The sequence below is a fragment of the Oryzias latipes genome, chromosome 9 (genome assembly GCF_002234675.1).
Source record: "Oryzias latipes chromosome 9, ASM223467v1".
In the NCBI taxonomy this organism is placed as follows: domain Eukaryota; kingdom Metazoa; phylum Chordata; class Actinopteri; order Beloniformes; family Adrianichthyidae; genus Oryzias; species Oryzias latipes.
The window spans coordinates 1,892-29,069 of NC_019867.2; the positions used below are offsets into that span (position 1 = coordinate 1,892).

At 45.4% G+C, this 27,178-nt stretch overlaps 3 protein-coding genes and 1 non-coding gene across 6 annotated transcripts; all 4 read left to right on the top strand.

Moving 5' to 3' along the window:
* The first annotated feature begins 4,025 nt into the window (after positions 1 to 4,025).
* On the top strand, positions 4,026 to 4,128 carry LOC111947950. The gene has a single exon (XR_002873928.1). It is a non-coding gene; the product is annotated as a U6 spliceosomal RNA (small nuclear RNA).
* LOC111947858 (protein piccolo-like) lies at positions 4,071 to 7,448 on the top strand. Its single transcript, XM_023958078.1, has 2 exons — positions 4,071 to 5,776; positions 6,822 to 7,448. The coding sequence occupies exon 1, from the start codon at positions 4,094 to 4,096 to the stop codon at positions 5,642 to 5,644; it is 1,551 nt and encodes a 516-aa protein (XP_023813846.1). The 5' UTR covers positions 4,071 to 4,093; the 3' UTR covers positions 5,645 to 5,776; positions 6,822 to 7,448.
* A 156-nt stretch (positions 7,449 to 7,604) lies between these two features.
* Positions 7,605 to 12,736, top strand: LOC111947856 (endochitinase A-like). Of its 2 annotated transcripts, XM_023958075.1 has the most exons (3): positions 7,605 to 10,863; positions 11,478 to 11,526; positions 12,572 to 12,736. In XM_023958075.1, exons 1-3 carry the CDS (start codon positions 9,775 to 9,777, stop codon positions 12,703 to 12,705), a joined length of 1,272 nt encoding a protein of 423 aa, XP_023813843.1. In that variant the 5' UTR covers positions 7,605 to 9,774; the 3' UTR covers positions 12,706 to 12,736. The 2 variants fall into 2 exon arrangements, 1 of the variants encoding a protein (XP_023813843.1); XR_002873806.1 differs by having other exon boundaries at positions 7,605 to 11,526; positions 12,572 to 12,697.
* A 2,359-nt stretch (positions 12,737 to 15,095) lies between these two features.
* LOC111947857 (translation initiation factor IF-2-like) lies at positions 15,096 to 18,919 on the top strand. Of its 2 annotated transcripts, XM_023958076.1 has the most exons (3): positions 15,096 to 16,379; positions 16,994 to 17,042; positions 18,088 to 18,919. In XM_023958076.1, the coding sequence occupies exons 1-3, from the start codon at positions 15,294 to 15,296 to the stop codon at positions 18,183 to 18,185; spliced, it is 1,233 nt and encodes a 410-aa protein (XP_023813844.1). In that variant the 5' UTR covers positions 15,096 to 15,293; the 3' UTR covers positions 18,186 to 18,919. The 2 variants fall into 2 exon arrangements, 1 of the variants encoding a protein (XP_023813844.1); XR_002873807.1 differs by having other exon boundaries at positions 15,096 to 17,042.
* The last annotated feature ends 8,259 nt before the right edge of the window (positions 18,920 to 27,178 follow it).

Below are 27,178 nucleotides of genomic sequence, written 5' to 3' on the forward strand. Positions count from 1 at the left end.
CAGATCAGTCCACCTTGGTTCCCCTTCCTTCTTTGGAACCAACCTCACTACTAGACCTTTCAAACATGGATGACTCTCCTCACCAGTTTTCTTCTCGGCCCCCACAGACCCCTACACCTTCGTCTCCTCATACTTCTTCTTGTGAACCAACTCCGGCTCCTCCTTCTTATTCTGATCCTCCACATCCCCCTGGATCAGACACTTCACCTATAGTGGAGGGCTCATACTTACAGGACAACATTTCGCAACAAGACCCCATTTCTGTCTACCAAAGGACCCTTGGCCCCGTGACCACGGAACCCAGGCCTAACCCATCATTTTTCACCTCCCCATTTAGTCCAACCACTCCAAAGCTCTTTGCCCCCACTTACCATCAAGCACGCTCCAACCGCAAAATTCAGTCTTGGTCTTTTAAGCCGCGGAAACCAGTCCTGATTCTGGGGGACTCAAACATTAACAGGATTCCTCCACACAACTACAGCCAGATTCAACTGGACAGTTATCCTGGGGCCACGATCTATCATTTTCTAAAGGTTTGTGAAAAGACCCCCCCAAACCCACAGGTTAAAATAGTTATATTCTCCGTGGGAATTAATAATAAGGATCAGGACCCCAAGCAAACCTCCATCAAACAATTGAAGGGCCTCTTCCGCCAGGCTAAGTCGACCTTCCCTAATGCAGACCTTTACTTTCCCATCATGAACTTTTCGTCCCACCTAAGCCCAGTTCAACGCAACAATCTTAAGCTCATCAATAACACCATGACCATAACGGTTCCTTTCCTCACAGAAATCCCCCATGATACATTCCATACGGAGAAGGACAACATACATTGGACCTCTGAAACAGCCAACCTCATTTTTCACAACTGGATCCAGCAATTAAATTTACATTAAATTCACAGGCCCAACCGGTACCTCACACCCCTACACACCCAGAGTGGGACCTGGGCTGGGAATCCCAATCCTCAATTCTCAATCTGTCCACCCTCTTCACACCTTCAGCTTCTCAACGCCATCTTCTTGAAAGGGGGCTCACTTTTGTCCCTCGACCCATCCACTTTGATCGGGAGGAACTTCAGAGAGACCTCTGTCTCTACCACAGGAGACTCAAACTCATTGACCACTTTTCCAACAGCCCTACTGCCTATCAACATATCCCATTCACACACCCTTCCAATTGGGAACCGCACGACTCTGGTCTTCATCCCCATACACTTAGACTACTTCAGACTGACCGGAGGACCCTAGCACGCTACCATTTCCCGGCAGATGTCTCAGACAATCTATGTGGGGAGGAGCGCAGGGCCCTCACCCAAATCATTCGCAACCCCAATATCATCATCAAACCAGCAGATAAAGGTTCCAAAATTGTAATCATGGACCGGCAACAATACCTCTTTGAAGCTAACCGCCAACTTCAAAATTCCAAATATTATAAACTCATAGCAGACTCATTGCAACCACATACCCAGGTCACTCTCAGGAACATAATTCAAACACTATATACGAAAAAATACATAACGGCAAAACAACGCGATTTCCTCTTTGGACCTGACATCCCAAGACCCCGCTACTTTTACTTACTCCCCAAAATACATAAAGAACCCCCCACCTGGACGGTTCCCTTTGAAGTTCCTCCCGGCAGACCAATAATCTCCGACTGCAATAGTGCCACGTACCATATCTCCCAATACATCGACCATTTTCTAGGCCCCCTCTCCGTGCAACACCCAAGCTACATCAAAGATACCTACCATTTTCTGGACATTCTACGGCCCATGGTCGTCCCAAAATCATCCTTTCTCTTCACCATAGATGTAAACAGTCTTTATACCAACATAGACACTCATCTTGGCCTACGCACAGTTAATAACACATTTATTAAATATCCAAATCCCAAACGTCCGGACAAAGAATTATTACAACTAATTGAACTCTGTTTAAACAATAATGACTTCTTATTCAATAATCAATACTATCTTCAAATTACCGGGACGGCCATGGGCCAAAGGTTTGCCCCCTCTTACGCTAACCTTTACATGAGCGAGTGGGAGCAGGAAGCCTTAACCAAATGCCCAATTAAACCAACCCTCTACCTCCGATATCTGGACGATATATTTGGCATTTGGTCTCATTCCATCACCCAATTTACCGAATTCTTCAATATTTTAAATAACCATCATCCATCTATTAAACTCAAACATACCATTGACGCACATGAAATAAACTTCCTGGACACCACCGTCTTTTTCCAAGTCACCAACAGCACGCAATATACCCTACAGACTAAGGTTTATTTCAAGCCCACAGACACCCATTCACTACTTCATAAAACCAGTTATCATCCTAGGCATACATTTAAAGGTCTTATAAAATCACAAATCATCCGTTTTCATAGAATCTGCTCAAACCCCCTTGACTTTCACTCTGCCACCACCACCCTCTTTAAAAGTCTCAGAACCAGGGGCTATTCAAAACGCTTCCTCAGATCCATAAAGTCTTCCACTTTGGCTTCTCTTGCTCCCACCCGCTCTCAGACTACCCCCCCCCCCCCTGCCCAGGCCCCAGAATCTGAACCCCCAGATTCCTCCCTCTCTTCACATCCCCCCTGTCACACTCCACAATTGGTACCATTTGTATCTACGTTCTCACACAAAATAACAGGACTTCATCACATAATCAAGCAGAATTTCACCAACTCAAAGGCTCACCATCCTGCATTTAACAACCTCCAAATCATATCAGCATATCGAAAACATAAAAGCCTTAAGTCTCTCCTGGTCACGTCCCTTTACAGTGAACATAAAAACACACCCCAACCCCAATTGACCCATCATTTCAAATCCAGGAAAATCATCCACAATATTAGAACTGGCTCATCATATCCAATTTTAGCTTCACTACCTCTAGTCATGAGAAACGTAGTTTATATCATCACTTGCACCCTGTGCAATAAGCACTATATTGGAGAGACACAACATTCAATTCAAACCCGTCTTAATCAACATCTCTACAACATTAGGGCAGGACGACTTACCACCCACCTGGTTTCACACTTTACACTACACCCCTTAACTCATCTCATAATATCTGGACTGGAACACAATGACAGATGGACGTGTGGGCAGAGAAAGAGAGCAGAGAGAATTTGGATCCAAAGACTCGGGACGATGGCCCCGGGCGGCCTAAATGAGGATTGACCTCCCTGACTAGCCACACCGTTGCTTTCACTCCCCACCTATAAAACAACCTCTGCCCCCTTATTCGTTTTTTTTTTTTTTTTTTTGTTTTCTGTTAACCTACCCGGTGATGTACCAATAGATTATTTTAACCCCCTTTCCCCCCCCCCCCCCCCCAAATAAAAGTTGACTTTAAATTTTACTTCTAAGTACTATGGTGGCTTACACTTTTATTTTGGTGGACGATGCAATACCTAATTGTTCTATGTTGTATTTTTATTATTTATTAATGCATGCGACCCTAATCTTGCATGCTTTTATGTTTTTTTATGTGTGTTTTTAATCTTAGCACTTGCTTTTATCTTTAGCACTTTAAAATTTTAGCACTTTAAAATTTTAGCACTTATTTTCTAGCACTCACTATTGCATCCATCCACCTCTTAGCCACCTGTATCTCTTATTATTTAATTATCTCTAGGGCCCCAAAATTCCCCCCACACCCTTTTTTATTTTATTTTGCTTTTTCTCTATTTTTTCCCCCCCTTTTTTATTTATTTATTTTTATTTTTATTTTTTATTTTTTATTTTTATTTTTTTATTTTTATTTTTTTTTTATTATGAAGTTGTTTAAATAGAACTCCACTTCACAGTACTCCACGGGTTCCCAGTGGCACTATATGGAAATTACTGGCCTGCCACTCTGAAAACCCAGGATCAAATCCAGCATAGAACCTCCATTTGTTTTAAAACCACAATGTCAGCCAGTTGGCCAGTGCATACAAGTATACCCCTAACTCCTAACCCCAACCCTAAAACCCAACCCTAACCCTAACCCCTAACCATAACCCTTCTCTAGTGCATCTACTAAAATTGGAACGATACAGAGAAGATTAGCATGGCCCCTGCGCAAGGATGACACGCAAATTCGTGAAGCGTTCCTCATTTAGACCAGCATCCCCAAATCTACAAACACAGACTTTGATTGACGGCAATGCTAGAAATTGGGCCTTCACTACCGTTCTCATCCTCAGAGAGCATTATCAAAAGAACATTGACTCTGAAATGCAAAAGCTCACCCAGTTCCCTTCACCGGACTGGAGAGGCCCCTTTGAAATAGCCACAACGTGGGCGAAACGTAATTTAGGCAGACGCCTGAGACAGGATACAATAGACCGTGCCCAGGCGGTCATCATTGCCAGGACGACAGAAACAGCACTTCCTGCTCCTCTTCCTGCTGCTGCCGTTTCTTCTCTCCCAACGCAGACAGCTGACCAGACAGCAGAAGAGGACCCACATGCTGTGATTGAGCTGGCTCCATCATCACCTCCAGTGAACCAGCCTCCCTCCACGAGACCACCGAGCTCAGCTGCAGCACGGCCACCCCCTTCACCACAAAGCAGCAGTCATCAGATCACCACGATCGCCCAAATCCACGCAGCGCCTCCACCTGCGCCAATCTCCCGGGTTTCAGTGGAGACCATGACAGAACCACAACAGGAGGACTGGTCACCTCTGTTTGACCTTGAGGAGGCAAGTGAAACAGAACTTTCTCCTCCCACATCCCCGTCTCGTCTTTCTCCTGTAATCCCTCTTCCACCACGCATAAATCGCTCTCAAATAAGCTCTACGGCAGAAAGTGTCGTACGAGTTCTCGACATGCAGAAGGCTGGCTCTGAAGCCGAAGAGGAAATCACTCTGGAGCCAGAACCAGCAGATGAGCAGATCACAGCGCTGAGCCAGAGAAAAGGAAGCCAACGCCCCCCTCACAGAGAAGGGAGTCCTCCTCCTCCTCCCATCCAAACCAGCACCATGGAGAGCAGAGGGTACCACACACTCACCCCTGCCACTCTCTCCAAGCTGAGATCCAGCGTGCAATCTCGCCTAGCCATCGAGCGAGCAGAGCAGACGACAACTTCTGTAGCAGAAATGCAGGTGTGTGCTCCAACACGACACGACAACACGCCCCGCAAATTTACAGAGTGGCACCTGCACATACAACAGAAGAAGGTCATCATAGGAGACTCAAACATCAGCCGCCTTCCACCTTTTAAAGGTGGAAATGTACAATTGGACAGTTTTCCTGGCGCCAGATGGCATCATGCAGAATTTCTCCTGAAGACGGCCACCTTCCAGACGGAACCAGAGGTTCTCCTGCTATCCTTCGGCCTCAACAACAGATCCCAGAGGGATAAAAAAGCTCCAGTGAAAGAGATGATCAAAGCCCTGACTGTAGCAGGACAGAGATTCCCAGACGCCACGATCTTCGTCCCTCACGTCAGTTTTTCACCTCACCTTTCACCAGATGAAAAAGTCGTCCTTATCCATTTAAATCAACACATCCAAGAACTGACAGACTACATCCCCCCACTCAGTGGCTTCTTTGAGACCCAAACTGACAGCATCCACTGGACGGCAGCTACCGCGAAGAGGATTCTGGAACACTGGGCTTCGTGGTTAAACTGAAGCTCCCTCTAAGCCTCTCACAGAGGGAGGGGAAAGATGGAGTCATGAATCTATGTGATAACTTTGTTCTTTCTCTTACACAGCTTTCCCTGCTGAGCAGAGGTCTTACTTTCATCCCTTCCAAATGTAACAGTAAGAATTTGACCTTTCAATCCAGACATGATTTACAGGAGTACCATCGCAGAATTAAGTTAACTGTTCACTATAAGGACAAAAGCAGCATCCAACCTCAGCCATTCACACTGAAATCTGACCGGACACCCCCATCTGCTACTCTCCCACCACAAATTAACCGTTTAATAGACCAGGATATTTCATACTTTGAGAATGATTTTAAAATCATTCATAACACTACAAATTTGAATGGGGAGGAAACCAAAGCTTTGAAAGAATTAGCCCAAAATAATGATATAGTTATTAAGCCAGCTGATAAGGGCAGTCTAACAGTAATTATGGATAAAAAAGATTATTTATATGAAGGTTACAGACAGTTAAATGATGTAACCTATTATCATAAACTCAATAAACCCATTTATTTAGATACAATCCCCCTAGTAGATACAATTATTAATAATTTACTGAAAAAGAAATTTATAAATAAAAAACAAAAAACTTACCTGCAGGGCAACTCGCAACCGAGGCCCAGACGGTTTTATATGTTACCCAAAATCCATAAAGATCCCCAAAAATGGACCGTTCCATCTAAAATTCCTCCTGGCAGACCCATTGTTTCAGACTGTGAGAGTGAAACCTATTATACAGCAGAATATTTGGACTTTTTTCTGAATCCGTTATCTAATAAACATGACAATTACCTTAAAGATACATATCATTTTATTGAAAAAATTAAACAGCTAGTAATCCCAGCAGACTCTTTTCTTTTCACTATGGATATTGATAGCTTATATACCAATATTGACCACAAAGAGGGCATTGATAGTATTAAAAGAATCTTTCATAAATACCCAGACAAAAAACGACCAGATAAAGAACTTCTCCAATTATTAGAGATTAATCTAAACAGAAATGATTTTGAATTTAATGGAGAATTTTTTGTTCAAATTAAGGGCACAGTTATGGGCAAAAAATTTGCACCGGCTTATGCCAACATATTCATGGCAGAATGGGAATCCTCTGCACTACAGAAATGTGCTTTAAAGCCGCTCTGTTATTACAGGTACCTCGACGACATCTGGGGCGTTTGGACGCACTCTGAGCAGGAGTTTGGAACCTTCCTGGGGACTCTCAACAGCCACAACCCTTCCATCAAACTCAAATCAACATGCCACGCCTCTTCAGTCGACTTTCTAGACACAACCACATTTAAGGGAAGTGACTTTCACACCACACACAAATTGGACATTAAAGTTTATTTTAAACCCACAGACACACATGCACTGTTACATAAAACCAGTTTTCATCCCAAACACACATTTGCAGTTCTGGTTAAATCCCAGCTGCTCCGCTTCCACAGAATCTGCACCCAACAGGCAGACTTAAAAAGGCCACCAAAATTCTTTTTTCTGCATTATACACAAGGGGTTATTCCCGCTCCTTTCTAAGAAAATGTTTTAAGTCATTTCAACAAATTAAACCTATTGATACAGCCCCCCTTCTACCCATTGTCACAACACATTCGGCAGCCACGTGCAGGATGGTGAAAGTCCTCAGGAGGAACTTCCGGGATCTGGTTCAGAGCCAGGGGCTGCTCGAGGAGCACAGATTTCTGCCAGCCTACAGGAGAAACAAAAATCTTAAGGACATTTTAATTAGAGCCAAACTTCCTCCCCCTACACAACCAAAATCCAGAGCACTCACCTCTTTTTTCAAACATTTGGATTGGATTTGCAGCCACCACAACAAAAATGTGTTTCCGTCTCTATGCAGGGGGAGCCCCCACTCTCAAAACTGCATTTATATTATCTCCTGCTCCACCTGTGGGATACAGTACGTTGGGGAGACTAGAAAAACACTCTCTTAGTTAAATTCCCCCAACACAGACACAACATCACAAAACACAAAAACACAGACACTTACCTGGTACAACATTTCATTTCCCACGGATGGGATTCAGTCAGAGCAACAGCCGTGCAGACGAATCCCAGATGGTCAACCTTTGAGAGAAGAAGACATGAGAGAAATTGGATTTCCAAATTAGACACCCTCCATCCTAGAGGCCTGAATGAGAAAAAAAAAACAAAAAAAAAAAACACCATTATTCTAATTAGAGACACTTAACCGCTCTTCCCCATTTCGGCCAGCAGAGGGAGTTGCTAAACAGTCCCTCTCCATCACCAGATTTTTTCACCCCCTGTAAATTATTTTTCCAGAATCTATTCTCATATGGCCTTGCCCCAAAGATTTTTAATCCTAATCCTAACCAAATTGAACCTGAGAGCCCTAAACCTAATTAGATTGTGATTGAATAAAATAATTGATTTCATATTACCCAGAGGGGAGAGCGAGATCTGCGTGGGGACAGAAATGGTCCGTGCACGAGGGCTCCGGGCGTATAGCTTGGAACCCTCACCCCAACCCTAACACCTAACCCTAACCCTAACCCTAACCCTAACCCATCTCCATATAGCCCTGCCCAAAGATTTCTGCCCCTAAACCTAACCGTCTCTGACTGGAAGGCCCTAAGCCTAATCAGATTGTGAGAATTAGATTCAACACAAAAAATACTAAATTTTAAATATTCTATATGGTCTGGAGAGGAGGGCGAGATCTGAGTGGAGACAGAAATGGTCTGTACATATGGGGGTTCCAGGTTTACAGCGTGGAGCTCTCGCCCCAACCCTAACACCTAACTCGTCTGAACCTTCTGCTTCTCCGCAGGGTCTCTGTCTCTCTTCTCTCCCCCCAAATCACTTCTTTCTATTTTTTAAAAATTGAATATTGCCATGTTCTTTATTTTCATGACTGCAATTTAAAACTAACATCTATCACATCTTTTTCTTTTAAAGGGATTACTCTCACCTTTGCCACTGCAGCCTTAATTATATTGGATAAAAAACAATACTCTAGTTCATTTTTTGGTTATCACTGTTACATTAAGAACAATATACAATAAATGCATAGTTGAATGTTTTTTTACACAGAACACAGTGATTGATCCTGTGCAGAATTTCCATAGCGTTGTAATTTATTATATTCACTTACTATTTTTTTTGCATTCAATTCTTGAAAATGTAATGTTTAAATATATTGTTCATTTATTTACAATACTCTTTAAAATGTTGAGATTTTTTTATATAAAAAAAGTTTAATTTTATGTGAAATTACAAATGTTCGTATGCATTTGAATGCAACGCTCCGAGCCTTCATGACCCAGCGACCTGTGAAGGAAACATTCTGCCCAGCAACGCCTCCGGATTGGATGAGCAGCCCAGGTGCAGGATGGGACATGGTCCGCCATCTTACAAACAGTTGCTTCCAACACTGTGAGGAAGCGCACGCTCGGAGCTGTTCTTCGTGTGTATGCCTACTTACATGTTTATTGTTGATAAGCCAGCCTGAAGAAAATTTATTTTGATCGAAACGTTGCAACCTTGGCTTGTATTATTTTTTTATTAAACCGAAGTTGATCGGTAAATCACGTTTCCTAGTTTATTATTAGCATAGCCTCCCAGTATTAGCATAGCTTCTTAGCCACGTGTGACGGAGGTACCTTCTGCAACGGGCCGAACTAAACCAGGACCACAGTAAGCCATGCCACCGCGCCCACACGACGACGGATGGATACTGGTGCAGTCCAGAGGAGGCAGACGGAGGGAACGGGCCTATGAACGCGACAGGCCACAGAACAGACGTGCAGCTGCAGATTTTCCCAGCTACCCACGCCGAGACGGACGCCGATCCTATGCGGACGTCACCAGAGAGGGAGCCCATTTTCTGGAGCCGACCTTCTACGGCAGACAGCAGGTGAGACATCGCCCTGCACCGCAGCCGTTCTATAGCGGGCCGCGCTACCCATTTCAAGATGGCGCTCGGCGTGCGCCAAGACCTAGGCCACGCGGTCCCTCCAACCAAAATGGCAACTACGTCTTTGTACCAGCAGGTGCTCGGAATGAAGCCCCCCCCACAGGGTACAGTCTAATGACCCTGATTTTACAGAGAAGGTGCGTGTAATGAACAGACTGATTAAAGCTGTACACCACCTCACCAATGTGTCCAGAGAGGCTCATCCTCCCTCCCTGGACAAAATAACAAACAATCTAGCTACAATTATCAAACCAGCATCCCCAAATCTACAAACACAGACTTTGATTGACGGCAATGCTAGAAATTGGGCCTTCACTACCGTTCTCATCCTCAGAGAGCATTATCAAAAGAACATTGACTCTGAAATGCAAAAGCTCACCCAGTTTCCTTCACCGGACTGGAGAGGCCCCTTTGAAATAGCCACAACGTGGGCGAAACGTAATTTAGGCAGACGCCTGAGACAGGATACAATAGACCGTGCCCAGGCGGTCATCATTGCCAGGACGACAGAAACAGCACCTCCTGCTCCTCTTCCTGCTGCTGCCGTTTCTTCTCTCCCAACGCAGACAGCTGACCAGACAGAAGAGGAGGACCCACATGCTGTGATTGAGCTGGCTCCATCATCACCTCCAGTGAACCAGCCTCCCTCCACGAGACCACAGAGCCCAGCTGCAGCACGGCCACCCCCTTCACCACAAAGCAGCAGTCAGCAGATCACCACCATCGCCCAAATCCACGCAGCGCCTCCACCTGCGCCAATCTCCCGGGTTTCAGTGGAGACCATGACAGAACCACAACAGGAGGACTGGTCACCTCTGTTTGACCTGGAGGAGGCAAGTGAAACAGAACTTTCTCCTCCGACATCCCCATCTCGTCTTTCTCCTGTAATCCCTCTTCCACCACGCATAAATCGCTCTCAAATAAGCTCTACGGCAGAAAGTGTCGTACGAGTTCTCGACATGCAGAAGGCTGACTCTGAAGCCGAAGAGGAAATCACTCTGGAGCCAGAACCAGCAGATGAGCAGATCACAGCGCTGAGCCAGAGAAAAGGAAGCCAACGCTCCCCCCACAGAGAAGGGAGTCCTCCTCCTCCTCCCATCCAAACCAGCACCATGGAGAGCAGAGGGTACCACACACTCACCCCTGCCACTCTCTCCAAGCTGAGATCCAGCGTGCAATCTCGCCTAGCCATCGAGCGAGCAGAGCAGACGACAACTTCTGCAGCAGAAATGCAGGTGTGTGCTCCAACACGACACGACAACACGCCCCGCAAATTTACAGAGTGGCACCTGCACATACAACAGAAGAAGGTCATCATAGGAGACTCAAACATCAGCCGCCTTCCACCTTTTAAAGGTGGAAATGTACAATTGGACAGTTTTCCTGGCGCCAGATGGCATCATGCAGAATTTCTCCTGAAGACGGCCACCTTCCAGACGGAACCAGAGGTTCTCCTGCTATCCTTCGGCCTCAACAACAGATCCCAGAGGGATAAAAAAGCTCCAGTGAAAGAGATGATCAAAGCCCTGACTGTAGCAGGACAGAGATTCCCAGACGCCACGATCTTCGTCCCTCACGTCAGTTTTTCACCTCACCTTTCACCAGATGAAAAAGCCGTCCTTATCCATTTAAATCAACACATCCAAGAACTGACAGACTACATCCCCCCACTCAGTGGCTTCTTTGAGACCCAAACTGACAGCATCCACTGGACGGCAGCTACCGCGAAGAGGATTCTGGAACACTGGGCTTCGTGGTTAAACTGAAGCTCCCTTTAAGCCTCTCACAGAGGGAGGGGAAAGATGGAGTCATGAATCTATGTGATAACTTTGTTCTTTCTCTCACACAGCTTTCCCTGCTGAGCAGAGGTCTTACTTTCATCCCTTCCAAATGTAACAGTAAGAATTTGACCTTTCAATCCAGACATGATTTACAGGAGTACCATCGCAGAATTAAGTTAACTGTTCACTATAAGGACAAAAGCAGCATCCAACCTCAGCCATTCACACTGAAATCTGACTGGACACCCCCATCTGCTACTCTCCCACCACAAATTAACCGTTTAATAGACCAGGATATTTCATACTTTGAGAATGATTTTAAAATCATTCATAACACTCCAAATTTGAGTGGTGAGGAAACCAAAACTCTAAAAGAATTAGCCCAAAATAATGATATAGTTATTAAGCCAGCTGATAAGGGCAGTCTAACAGTAATTATGGATAAAAAAGATTATTTATATGAAGGTTACAGACAGTTAAATGATGTAACCTATTATCATAAACTCAATAAACCCATTTATTTAGATACAATCCCCCTAGTAGATACAATTATTAATAATTTACTGAAAAAGAAATTTATAAATAAAAAACAAAAAACTTACCTGCAGGGCAACTCGCAACCGAGGCCCAGACGGTTTTATATGTTACCCAAAATCCATAAAGATCCCCAAAAATGGACCGTTCCATCTAAAATTCCTCCTGGCAGACCCATTGTTTCAGACTGTGAGAGTGAAACCTATTATACAGCAGAATATTTGGACTTTTTTCTGAATCCGTTATCTAATAAACATGACAGTTACCTTAAAGATACATATCATTTTATTGAAAAAATTAAACAGCTAGTAATCCCAGCAGACTCCTTTCTGTTTACTATGGATATTGATAGCTTATATACCAATATTGACCACAAAGAGGGCATTGACAGTATTAAAAGAATCTTTCATAAATACCCAGACAAAAAACGACCAGATAAAGAACTTCTCCAATTATTAGAGATTAATCTAAACAGAAATGATTTTGAATTTAATGGAGAATTTTTTGTTCAAATTAAAGGCACAGCTATGGGCAAAAAATTTGCACCGGCTTATGCCAACATATTCATGGCAGAATGGGAATCCTCTGCACTACAGAAATGTGCTTTAAAGCCGCTCTGTTATTACAGGTACCTCGACGACATCTGGGGCGTTTGGACGCACTCTGAGCAGGAGTTTGGAACCTTCCTGGGGACTCTCAACAGCCACAACCCTTCCATCAAACTCAAATCAACATGCCACGCCTCTTCAGTCGACTTTCTAGACACAACCACATTTAAGGGAAGTGACTTTCACACCACACACAAATTGGACATTAAAGTTTATTTTAAACCCACAGACACACATGCACTGTTACATAAAACCAGTTTTCATCCCAAACACACATTTGCAGGTCTGGTTAAATCCCAGCTGCTCCGCTTCCACAGAATCTGCACCCAACAGGCAGACTTTAAAAAGGCCACCAAAATTCTTTTTTCGGCATTATACACAAGAGGTTATTCCTGCACCTTTCTAAGAAAGTGTTTTAAGTCATTTCAACAAATTAAAACTATTGATACATCCCCCCTTTTACCCATCATTACAACATATTCGGCAGCCACGTGCAGGATGGTGAGAGTCCTCAGGAGGAACTTCCGGGATCTTGTTCAGGGCCAGGGGCTGCTCAAGGAGCATAGATTTCTACCAGCCTATAGGAGGAATAAAAATCTTAAGGACATCTTAATTAGAGCCAAACTTCCCCCCCCTACACCACCCAAATCCAGAGCACTCACCTCTTTTTTCAAACACTTGGATTGGATATGCAGCCACCACAACAAAAATGTGTTTCCGTCTCTATGCAGGGGGAGCCCCCACTCTCAAAACTGCATTTATATTATCTCCTGCTCCACCTGTGGGATACAGTACGTTGGGGAGACTGGAAACACTCTCTTAGTTAGATTCACCCAACACAGACACAACATCACAAAACAAAAAAACACAGACACTTACCTGGTCCAACACTTTATGCTTCACGGATGGGATTCAGTTAGAGCAACGATCGTTCAGATGAATCCCAGATGGTCAACCCCTGAGAGAAGAAAAAATGAAAGAATTTGGATTTCTAAATTAGACACCCTCCATCCAAAAGGTCTTAATGAGAAAAAACCATCTTTGTTCTCATAGGTGACGCTTGGCTGCTCTTCCTTCCATTGTCCAGCAGAGGGAGATGCTAAACATTCCCTCTACACATTCATATTTTGTAACCCCCTTTCATTTTTGTGTCCAGCAGAGGGAGACCAATAATTGACACAATCCATCTCCATATAGCCCTGCCCAAAGATTTCTGCCCCTAAACCTAACCGTCTCTGACTTGAAGGCCCTAAGCCTAATCAGATTGTGAGAATTTAGATTCAACACAAAAAATACTAAATTTTAAATATTCTATATGGTCTGGAGAGGAGGGCGAGATCTGAGTGGAGACAGAAATGGTCTGTACATATGGGGGTTCCAGGTTTACAGCGTGGAGCTCTCGCCCCAACCCTAACACCTAACTCGTCTGAACCTTCTGCTTCTCCGCAGGGTCTCTGTCTCTCTTCTCTCCCCCCAAATCACTTCTTTCTATTTTTTAAAAATTGAATATTGCCATGTTCTTTATTTTCATGACTGCAATTTAAAACTAACATCTATCACATCTTTTTCTTTTAAAGGGATTACTCTCACCTTTGCCACTGCAGCCTTAATTATATTGGATAAAAAACAATACTCTAGTTCATTTTTTGGTTATCACTGTTACATTAAGAACAATATACAATAAATGCATAGTTGAATGTTTTTTTACACAGAACACAGTGATTGATCCTGTGCAGAATTTCCATAGCGTTGTAATTTATTATATTCACTTACTATTTTTTTTGCATTCAATTCTTGAAAATGTAATGTTTAAATATATTGTTCATTTATTTACAATACTCTTTAAAATGTTGAGATTTTTTTATATAAAAAAAGTTTAATTTTATATGAAATTACAAATGTTCGTATGCATTTGAATGCAACGCTCCGAGCCTTCATGACCCAGCGACCTGTGAAGGCAACATTCTGCCCAGCAACGCCTCCGGATTGGATGAGCAGCCCAGGTGCAGGATGGGACATGGTCCGCCATCTTACAAACAGTTGCTTCCAACACTGTGAGGAAGCGCACGCTCGGAGCTGTTCTTCGTGTGTATGCCTACTTACATGTTTATTGTTGATAAGCCAGCCTGAAGAAGATTTATTTTGATCGAAACGTTGCAACCTTGGCTTGTATTATTTTTTTATTAAACCGAAGTTGATCGGTAAATCACGTTTCCTAGTTTATTATTAGCATAGCCTCCCAGTATTAGCATAGCTTCTTAGCCACGTGTGACGGAGGTACCTTCTGCAACGGGCCGAATTAAACCAGGACCACAGTAAGCCATGCCACCGCGCCCACACGACGACGGATGGACACTGGTGCAGTCCAGAGGAGGCAGACGGAGGGAACGGGCCTATGAACGCGACAGGCCACAGAACAGACGTGCAGCTGCGGATTTTTCCAGCTACACACGCCGAGACGGACGCCGATCCTATGCGGACGTCACCAGAGAGGGAGCCCATTTTCTGGAGCCGACCTTCTACGGCAGACAGCAGGTTAGACATCGCCCTGCACCGCAGCCGTTCTATAGCGGGCCGCGCTACCCATTTCAAGATGGCGCTCGGCGTGCGCCAAGACCTAGGCCACGCGGTCCCTCCAACCAAAATGGCCACTACGTCTTTGTACCAGCAGGTGCTCGGAATGAAGCCCCCCCCCACAGGGTACAGTCTAATGACCCTGATTTTACAGAGAAGGTGCGTGTAATGAACAGACTGATTAAAGCTGTACACCACCTCACCAATGTGTCCAGAGAGGCTCATCCTCCCTCCCTGGACAAAATAACAAACAATCTAGCTACAATTATCAAACCAGCATCCCCAAATCTACAAACACAGACTTTGATTGACGGCAATGCTAGAAATTGGGCCTTCACTACCGTTCTCATCCTCAGAGAGCATTATCAAAAGAACATTGACTCTGAAATGCAAAAGCTCACCCAGTTTCCTTCACCGGACTGGAGAGGCCCCTTTGAAATAGCCACAACGTGGGCGAAACGTAATTTAGGCAGACGCCTGAGACAGGATACAATAGACCGTGCCCAGGCGGTCATCATTGCCAGGACGACAGAAACAGCACCTCCTGCTCCTCTTCCTGCTGCTGCCGTTTCTTCTCTCCCAACGCAGACAGCTGACCAGACAGCAGAAGAGGACCCACATGCTGTGATTGAGCTGGCTCCATCATCACCTCCAGTGAACCAGCCTCCCTCCACGAGACCACAGAGCCCAGCTGCAGCACGGCCACCCCCTTCACCACAAAGCAGCAGTCATCAGATCACAACGATCGCCCAAATCCACGCAGCGCCTCCCCCTGCACCAATCTCCCGGGTTTCAGTGGAGACCATGACAGAACCACAACAGGAGGACTGGTCACCTCTGTTTGACCTTGAGGAGGCAAGTGAAACAGAACTTTCTCCTCCCACATCCCCATCTCGTCTTTCTCCTGTAATCCCTCTTCCACCACGCATAAATCGCTCTCAAATAAGCTCTACGGCAGAAAGTGTCGTACGAGTTCTCGACATGCAGAAGGCTGACTCTGAAGCCGAAGAGGAAATCACTCTGGAGCCAGAACCAGCAGATGAGCAGATCACAGCGCTGAGCCAGAGAAGAGTAAGCCAACGCTCCTCCCACAGAGAAGGGAGTCCTCCTCCTCCTGTCCAAACCAGCACCATGGAGAGCAGAGGGTACCACACACTCACCCCTGCCACTCTCTCCAAGCTGAGATCCAGCGTGCAATCTCGCCTAGCCATCGAGCGAGCAGAGCAGACGACAACTTCTGCAGCAGAAATGCAGGTGTGTGCTCCAACACGACACGACAACACGCCCCGCAAATTTACAGAGTGGCACCTGCACATACAACAGAAGAAGGTCATCATAGGAGACTCAAACATCAGCCGCCTTCCACCTTTTAAAGGTGGAAATGTACAATTGGACAGTTTTCCTGGCGCCAGATGGCATCATGCAGAATTTCTCCTGAAGACGGCCACCTTCCAGACGGAACCAGAGGTTCTCCTGCTATCCTTCGGCCTCAACAACAGATCCCAGAGGGATAAAAAAGCTCCAGTGAAAGAGATGATCAAAGCCCTGACTGTAGCAGGACAGAGATTCCCAGACGCCACGATCCTCGTCCCTCACGTCAGTTTTTCACCTCACCTTTCACCAGATGAAAAAGCCGTCCTTATCCATTTAAATCAACACATCCAAGAACTGACAGACTACATCCCCCCACTCAGTGGCTTCTTTGAGACCCAAACTGACAGCATCCACTGGACGGCAGCTACCGCGAAGAGGATTCTGGAACACTGGGCTTCGTGGTTAAACTGAAGCTCCCTTTAAGCCTCTCACAGAGGGAGGGGAAAGATGGAGTCATGAATCTATGTGATAACTTTGTTCTTTCTCTCACACAGCTTTCCCTGCTGAGCAGAGGTCTTACTTTCATCCCTTCCAAATGTAACAGTAAGAATTTGACCTTTCAATCCAGACATGACTTACAGGAGTACCATCGCAGAATTAAGTTAACTGTTCACTATAAGGACAAAAGCAGCATCCAACCTCAGCCATTCACACTGAAATCTGACTGGACACCCCCATCTGCTACTCTCCCACCACAAATTAACCGTTTAATAGACCAGGATATTTCATACTTTGAGAATGATTTTAAAATCATTCATAACACTCCAAATTTGAGTGGTGAGGAAACCAAAGCTCTAAAAGAATTAGCCCAAAATAATGATATAGTTATTAAACCAGCCGATAAGGGCAGTGTAACAGTAATTATGGATAAAAAAGATTATTTATATGAAGGTTACAGACAGTTAAATGATGTAACTTATTATCATAAACTCAATAAACCCATTTATTTAGATACAATCCCCCTAGTAGATACAATTATTAATAATTTATTGAAAAAGAAATTTATTAATAAAAAACAAAAAACTTACCTGCAGGGCAACTCGCAACCGAGGCCCAGACGGTTTTATATGTTACCCAAAATCCATAAAGATCCCCAAAAATGGACCGTTCCATCTAAAATTCCTCCTGGCAGACCCATTGTTTCAGACTGTGAGAGTGAAACCTATTATACAGCAGAATATTTGGACTTTTTTCTGAATCCGTTATCTAATAAACATGACAGTTACCTTAAAGATACATATCATTTTATTGAAAAAATTAAACAGCTAGTAATCCCAGCAGACTCTTTTCTTTTCACTATGGATATTGATAGCTTATATACCAATATTGACCACAAAGAGGGCATTGACAGTATTAAAAGAATCTTTCATAAATACCCAGACAAAAAACGACCAGATAAAGAACTTCTCCAATTATTAGAGATTAATCTAAACAGAAATGATTTTGAATTTAATGGAGAATTTTTTGTTCAAATTAAAGGCACAGTTATGGGCAAAAAATTTGCACCGGCTTATGTCAACATATTCATGGCAGAATGGGAATCCTCTGCACTACAGAAATGTGCTTTAAAGCCGCTCTGTTATTACAGGTACCTCGACGACATCTGGGGCGTGTGGACCCACTCTGAGCAGGAGTTTGGAACCTTCCTGGGGACTCTCAACAGCCACAACCCTTCCATCAAACTAAAATCAACATGCCACGCCTCTTCAGTCGACTTTCTAGACATGACCACATTTAAGGGAAGTGACTTTCACACCACACACAAATTGGACATTAAAGTTTATTTTAAACCCACAGACACACATGCACTGTTACATAAAACCAGTTTTCATCCCAAACACACATTTGCAGGTCTGGTTAAATCCCAGCTGCTCCGCTTCCACAGAATCTGCACCCAACAGGCAGACTTTAAAAAGGCCACCAAAATTCTTTTTTCGGCATTATACACAAGAGGTTATTCCCGCACCTTTCTAAGAAAGTGTTTTAAGTCATTTCAACAAATTAAAACTATTGATACATCCCCCCTTTTACCCATCATTACAACATATTCGGCAGCCACGTGCAGGATGGTGAGAGTCCTCAGGAGGAACTTCCGGGATCTTGTTCAGGGCCAGGGTCTGCTCAAGGAGCATAGATTTCTGCCAGCCTATAGGAGGAATAAAAATCTCAAAGACATTTTAATTAGAGCCAAACTTCCCCCCCCTACACCACCCAAATCCAGAGCACTCACCTCTTTTTTCAAACACTTGGATTGGATATGCAGCCACCACAACAAAAATGTGTTTCCGTCTCTATGCAGGGGGAGCCCCCACTCTCAAAACTGCATTTATATTATCTCCTGCTCCACCTGTGGGATACAGTACGTTGGGGAGACTGGAAACACTCTCTTAGTTAGATTCACCCAACACAGACACAACATCACAAAACAAAAAAACACAGACACTTACCTGGTCCAACACTTTATGCTTCACGGATGGGATTCAGTTAGAGCAACGATCGTTCAGATGAATCCCAGATGGTCAACCCCTGAGAGAAGAAAAAATGAAAGAATTTGGATTTCTAAATTAGACACCCTCCATCCAAAAGGTCTTAATGAGAAAAAACCATCTTTGTTCTCATAGGTGACGCTTGGCTGCTCTTCCTTCCATTGTCCAGCAGAGGGAGATGCTAAACATTCCCTCTACACATTCATATTTTGTAACCCCCTTTCATTTTTGTGTCCAGCAGAGGGAGACCAATAATTGACACAATCCATCTCCATATAGCCCTGCCCAAAGATTTCTGCCCCTAAACCTAACCGTCTCTGACTGGAAGGCCCTAAGCCTAATCAGATTGTGAGAATTTAGATTCAACACAAAAAATACTAAATTTTAAATATTCTATATGGTCTGGAGAGGAGGGCGAGATCTGAGTGGAGACAGAAATGGTCTGTACATATGGGGGTTCCAGGTTTACAGCGTGGAGCTCTCGCCCCAACCCTAACCCCTAACCCTAACCCTAACCCTAACCCCTAACCCCTAACCCTAACCCTAACCCTAACCCTAACCCACCCCCAGGCCACAAAGAACCTCAGAGATTCCCAGGAAAGACTCCTCAACCCAGGAGGCCCACCCTGAAGAAAACTCCATGGTTCCCTCCATTTCTATACCCTCTGTCTCATTTAACCAGACACTTCAACCTGGCTCCAAGGTGGCGTTTCCGCTCCTAGCACAGGTACATCCACCTCCACGCCCACCCATGCAAATCCAAACTTCACAACCTATTCTTTTGAAACTACATTCAAATGTTTCAGTATTCACTTCTGATGAAATTTGTCCATCTTCTCAGCAGTCTGACGGGACCGGCTCCCCAGGCTATCCGGCTGGGCGGCGCACTCCCTCCCTAAAAAACACACCCCTGCAAGGGGAGGAGTCGGCAAAAATGATGAGAGGGAATGTGGAGGTCAAACAAGACCACCAAACAACCCACTCTGAGCCCTCCTCAACCAATCGGGTTGGGACGACGCTGCCCAGCTATGTCCCAGATCAGTCCACCTTGGTTCCCCTTCCTTCTTTGGAACCAACCTCACTACTAGACCTTTCAAACATGGATGACTCTCCTCACCAGTTTTCTTCTCGGCCCCCACAGACCCCTACACCTTCGTCTCCTCATACTTCTTCTTGTGAACCAACTCCGGCTCCTCCTTCTTATTCTGATCCTCCACATCCCCCTGGATCAGACACTTCACCTATAGTGGAGGGCTCATACTTACAGGACAACATTTCGCAACAAGACCCCATTTCTGTCTACCAAAGGACCCTTGGCCCCGTGACCACGGAACCCAGGCCTAACCCATCATTTTTCACCTCCCCATTTAGTCCAACCACTCCAAAGCTCTTTGCCCCCACTTACCATCAAGCATGCTCCAACCGCAAAATTCAGTCTTGGTCTTTTAAGCCGCGGAAACCAGTCCTGATTCTGGGGGACTCAAACATTAACAGGATTCCTCCACACAACTACAGCCAGATTCAACTGGACAGTTATCCTGGGGCCACGATCTATCATTTTCTAAAGGTTTGTGAAAAGACCCCCCCAAACCCACAGGTTAAAATAGTTATATTCTCCGTGGGAATTAATAATAAGGATCAGGACCCCAAGCAAACCTCCATCAAACAATTGAAGGGCCTCTTCCGCCAGGCTAAGTCGACCTTCCCTAATGCAGACCTTTACTTTCCCATCATGAACTTTTCGTCCCACCTAAGCCCAGTTCAACGCAACAATCTTAAGCTCATCAATAACACCATGACCATAACGGTTCCTTTCCTCACAGAAATCCCCCATGATACATTCCATACGGAGAAGGACAACATACATTGGACCTCTGAAACAGCCAACCTCATTTTTCACAACTGGATCCAGCAATTAAATTTACATTAAATTCACAGGCCCAACCGGTACCTCACACCCCTACACACCCAGAGTGGGACCTGGGCTGGGAATCCCAATCCTCAATTCTCAATCTGTCCACCCTCTTCACACCTTCAGCTTCTCAACGCCATCTTCTTTTTTTTTTTTTTTTTTTTTTTTTTTTTTTTTTTTTTTTTTTTTTACCTTGTCCTGTCCAACAGCTGGGCAAACAGATGAGAGCTGAGGGCCTCTTGTGTTGGACATATTTTACTTTAACAAGAGGGGTTATTAATCTTCAGACAAACCAAAGGTATGTCTGAATAAACCCCTTTTGTAATTGAGGCCAAACTTTATTAATTTCAAACATGTTTGAAGATCTTTGGTGTTGGACCGGACGGAAAAGGAAAGAGGGGAAGAAGAGAGAGGGACGTTAGAAAGAGGGGGGGAAGGAGGGTGATAGTAGGAGGGGAAGGGGGATAAGACCATGAAGCAGCATAGAGCAACAAGTTTACTGGTTGTTAATCACCATGGTAAGGCTCAAATGCAGTACAAAAAGGGCGGAGCCTGTCCACACACACACCCAAGTGTCAAACACACCTGCTAGTTGCAAAAATGTCCATCTGTCGACATGTACACAAAACAGATAGTGCTCACACGCATACTTATGCCTTAAAACCAACTAGTGTGAAACATTTCAGTCATTCAGTCACGCAAACCGCCAGTGCAAAGGTGAGCCAACACCCGTGCTCAGGTGAGTGCTCATGTTCTTCTAATATGGATGGTGGAATGTGTAAAGAAGGAAGGAGAGCGCCCAGCCATCCCCACCCCAAGACCCCCACCGCAGCAGCAGCGGCAGCCGGAATCCCCCCACGCCACACGGAAACCGGCAGGGAACAACCGCCGCCCGGGCGACCAAGCCCGCCACCCAGGCCAGGGCCAGCAGGACCGCCGCAAGGCCCCCCAGAGCCAGAGAGCAGGGAGGCACAGAGGGAAAGAGAGGGCCGCCCCAGCCCAACCAGGAGAACAGCCCCCCCGCCGCGCCGGGAGAGCCCAACGCAGGGCCCCACCGGAGAGGGACGCCCACAGCCCCAGATGAGCACCCCACCACCACCCAGGAGTTCCGGGCATCCCCCCGCCCCAACCCCAGGTACGAGCCAGGACCCCCCAAGGGAGACCCGCCCCGCACTCCAGGCAGCCATCCGCCCGGCCCACGGTTGGTCCAGGGAGGAGCAAGGCAGGGGCCCGCCGCCCCCGCCCAGGAGGGGGGAACCCCGGGGAAAAAAGAGGGCCCACAAGGGGTGTTGTAAATATGGCCCGACCAGGCTCGGCCACAGTTGGAAGTTAGGCGGGGCCCAGCGCTCAGGAGCAAGGACCAGAACCCACCCCCCAGGGACACCAACACCCCTGGCTCAGATGTAATGTGAACCCCCCCACCGCGCGGAGAGAGCACCGCCGGGCCCAGGAAGCCGGCACCCCGGGGACACGGCCGCCGCTCCAAAGGGGCCCGTACCCCCCACCAGGGAAGAGGCAGGGGACAGATGGTCCTAGGTCCCACCTTCCTTGCAAAATGTGTGTGCGTATATGTGTGTTTAAGAGGGTGTGTGTGTGCATGTGTGTGTGTTTATGTTGGGATGTATATATTGAGGGGGGAGGGGTGTGTGTACTAAGGGGGGTGCAGTTAAAATTGGCGGGTAGGGCACTAAGGGGACATCTCCTGATTACTCACAGTGATGTCCCCTCACCCTCCCCACCAAGGGGCCCTAAATGTCTAAGGTGCGGTTAAAATTGGCGGGTAGGGTGCTAGGAGGACATCTGCTGCTTGCTGGCAGTGATGTCCAAGCACCCCCCCTACCAAGCGCCATCTTCTTGAAAGGGGGCTCACTTTTGTCCCTCGACCCATCCACTTTGATCGGGAGGAACTTCAGAGAGACCTCTGTCTCTACCACAGGAGACTCAAACTCATTGACCACTTTTCCAACAGCCCTACTGCCTATCAACATATCCCATTCACACACCCTTCCAATTGGGAACCGCACGACTCTGGTCTTCATCCCCATACACTTAGACTACTTCAGACTGACCGGAGGACCCTAGCACGCTACCATTTCCCGGCAGATGTCTCAGACAATCTATGTGGGGAGGAGCGCAGGGCCCTCACCCAAATCATTCGCAACCCCAATATCATCATCAAACCAGCAGATAAAGGTTCCAAAATTGTAATCATGGACCGGCAACAATACCTCTTTGAAGCTAACCGCCAACTTCAAAATTCCAAATATTATAAACTCATAGCAGACTCATTGCAACCACATACCCAGGTCACTCTCAGGAACATAATTCAAACACTATATACGAAAAAATACATAACGGCAAAACAACGCGATTTCCTCTTTGGACCTGACATCCCAAGACCCCGCTACTTTTACTTACTCCCCAAAATACATAAAGAACCCCCCACCTGGACGGTTCCCTTTGAAGTTCCTCCCGGCAGACCAATAATCTCCGACTGCAATAGTGCCACGTACCATATCTCCCAATACATCGACCATTTTCTAGGCCCCCTCTCCGTGCAACACCCAAGCTACATCAAAGATACCTACCATTTTCTGGACATTCTACGGCCCATGGTCGTCCCAAAATCATCCTTTCTCTTCACCATAGATGTAAACAGTCTTTATACCAACATAGACACTCATCTTGGCCTACGCACAGTTAATAACACATTTATTAAATATCCAAATCCCAAACGTCCGGACAAAGAATTATTACAACTAATTGAACTCTGTTTAAACAATAATGACTTCTTATTCAATAATCAATACTATCTTCAAATTACCGGGACGGCCATGGGCCAAAGGTTTGCCCCCTCTTACGCTAACCTTTACATGAGCGAGTGGGAGCAGGAAGCCTTAACCAAATGCCCAATTAAACCAACCCTCTACCTCCGATATCTGGACGATATATTTGGCATTTGGTCTCATTCCATCACCCAATTTACCGAATTCTTCAATATTTTAAATAACCATCATCCATCTATTAAACTCAAACATACCATTGACGCACATGAAATAAACTTCCTGGACACCACCGTCTTTTTCCAAGTCACCAACAGCACGCAATATACCCTACAGACTAAGGTTTATTTCAAGCCCACAGACACCCATTCACTACTTCATAAAACCAGTTATCATCCTAGGCATACATTTAAAGGTCTTATAAAATCACAAATCATCCGTTTTCATAGAATCTGCTCAAACCCCCTTGACTTTCACTCTGCCACCACCACCCTCTTTAAAAGTCTCAGAACCAGGGGCTATTCAAAACGCTTCCTCAGATCCATAAAGTCTTCCACTTTGGCTTCTCTTGCTCCCACCCGCTCTCAGACTACCCCCCCCCCCTGCCCAGGCCCCAGAATCTGAACCCCCAGATTCCTCCCTCTCTTCACATCCCCCCTGTCACACTCCACAATTGGTACCATTTGTATCTACGTTCTCACACAAAATAACAGGACTTCATCACATAATCAAGCAGAATTTCACCAACTCAAAGGCTCACCATCCTGCATTTAACAACCTCCAAATCATATCAGCATATCGAAAACATAAAAGCCTTAAGTCTCTCCTGGTCACGTCCCTTTACAGTGAACATAAAAACACACCCCAACCCCAATTGACCCATCATTTCAAATCCAGGAAAATCATCCACAATATTAGAACTGGCTCATCATATCCAATTTTAGCTTCACTACCTCTAGTCACGAGAAACGTAGTTTATATCATCACTTGCACCCTGTGCAATAAGCACTATATTGGAGAGACACAACATTCAATTCAAACCCGTCTTAATCAACATCTCTACAACATTAGGGCAGGACGACTTACCACCCACCTGGTTTCACACTTTACACTACACCCCTTAACTCATCTCATAATATCTGGACTGGAACACAATGACAGATGGACGTGTGGGCAGAGAAAGAGAGCAGAGAGAATTTGGATCCAAAGACTCGGGACGATGGCCCCGGGCGGCCTAAATGAGGATTGACCTCCCTGACTAGCCACACCGTTGCTTTCACTCCCCACCTATAAAACAACCTCTGCCCCCTTATTCGTTTTTTTTTTTTTTTTTTTTTTTTTTTTTTTCTGTTAACCTACCCGGTGATGTACCAATAGATTATTTTAACCCCCTTTTCCCCCCCCCCCAAAAAAAGTTGACTTTAAATTTTACTTCTAAGTACTATGGTGGCTTACACTTTTATTTTGGTGGACGATGCAATACCTAATTGTTCTATGTTGTATTTTGATTATTTATTAATGCATGCGACCCTAATCTTGCATGCTTTTATGTTTTTTTATGTGTGTTTTTAATCTTAGCACTTGCTTTTATCTTTAGCACTTTAAAATTTTAGCACTTTAAAATTTTAGCACTTATTTTCTAGCACTCACTATTGCATCCATCCACCTCTTAGCCACCTGTATCTCTTATTATTTATTATCTCTAGGGCCCCAAAATTCCCCCCACACCCTTTTTTATTTTATTTTGCTTTTTCTCTATTTTTTCCCCCCCTTTTTTATTTATTTATTTTTATTTTTATTTTTTATTTTTTATTTTTATTTTTTTATTTTTATTTTTTTTTTATTATGAAGTTGTTTAAATAGAACTCCACTTCACAGTACTCCACGGGTTCCCAGTGGCACTATATGGAAATTACTGGCCTGCCACTCTGAAAACCCAGGATCAAATCCAGCATAGAACCTCCATTTGTTTTAAAACCACAATGTCAGCCAGTTGGCCAGTGCATACAAGTATACCCCTAACTCCTAACCCCAACCCTAAAACCCAACCCTAACCCTAACCCTAACCAACCCTAACCCTAACCCCTAACCCTTACCCCTAACCCCTAACCCTAACCCCTAACCCTAACCCTAACCCTCACAACACGGGGAGACGCAGCCGGAGCGCCCCCACACAGAGTGCAGTCGGATGACCCAGACTTCCCCCAAAAGGTGCGTGTCATCAATAGACTCATCAAAGCGGTGCACCACCTCAATAATGTGTCCAAGGAGGTATATCCTCCATCTTTACATAGAATAACCCAAAATCTGACAAAAATCATCAAACCTGCTTTCCCCAATTTACAAATACAGACTCTTATAGAGGGAAATGCCAAAAATTGGACTTATACCACCATCCTGATGCTGAGAGAGCACTATCAGAACATTATAGACGTGGAGCTGAACACACTCTCCCAGCTTTCCACAGACGGTTGGAGGGGACCTCTTGAGATCGCCACCTGCTGGGCAAAGAGACACCTGGGCACGCGACTGAAGCAGGAAACCCTGGACCAGTGCCTGAGCATGCTCAGCACCGGATTAAGAGCACCGGCCCCCCCCTCTCCTCTTCCCTGTGTTTCAGAACTAACAGAGGAACTAGAGGGAGACGTAAGCTTGGAGCTGGCTCCATCACCTTCACCAGCAGTCCAGCCCCGAATCACAAGGCCACAGAGACCAGCAGAAGCACATAAACGTGCTCCTAGGAAGACCAGGAGGAAGAGCACAGAGTGGGACTGGTCACCTCTGCTCCAATCTACAGAGATGAGTGACACAGAATATTCGCCTCCCACATCTCCTCCCCATCATCTTTCTTTGATGACTCCTCCTCCATCACAAGTGAAGATCGCCATTGCAGCTAAACCATCTCCCATCCCGGAGATGCAGCCAGCAGATGAACAACGTGCGTCCCAGGAGCAAAACACTGAGGCTCCTCACTCCACCCTAGCAGGACCTGCAGCATTCTCTGCAGCAGCTGTGCAGGTATGCACCCCAACACGACATGCCATCACTCCACACAAATTCACAGACTGGCATCTCCACATACATCAGGAGACGGTCGTTGTGGGAGATTCAAATACCGGCAGACTTCCATCCTTTAAAGCTGACCACATTCAAGTGGACAGCTTTCCTCAAGCCACATGGCACCACGCTGAGTTTCTGCTAAAAAACGCCACCTTCTACACTGAACCAAAGACTCTGTTGCTGTCATTCGGCATCCACCAGAGAACACATGAGGACAAAGATGTCCCAGTGACGGAAATGTTCCAAACGGTGAAAGTGGCAGAAGAACTTTTTCCAGAGGCCCAAATAATTGTCCCTGCAATCGGCTATAGAAAGTTCATGTTATTAACTTACATTTGAACATTGTTTTCTTTGCTTTCAGTACAGCTCCAGCACAAAGGACGGCTTGCAACCAGGGTCTCTCCCTCTTTATTCAGAAGAGGAAGCTGATGTTTAAAC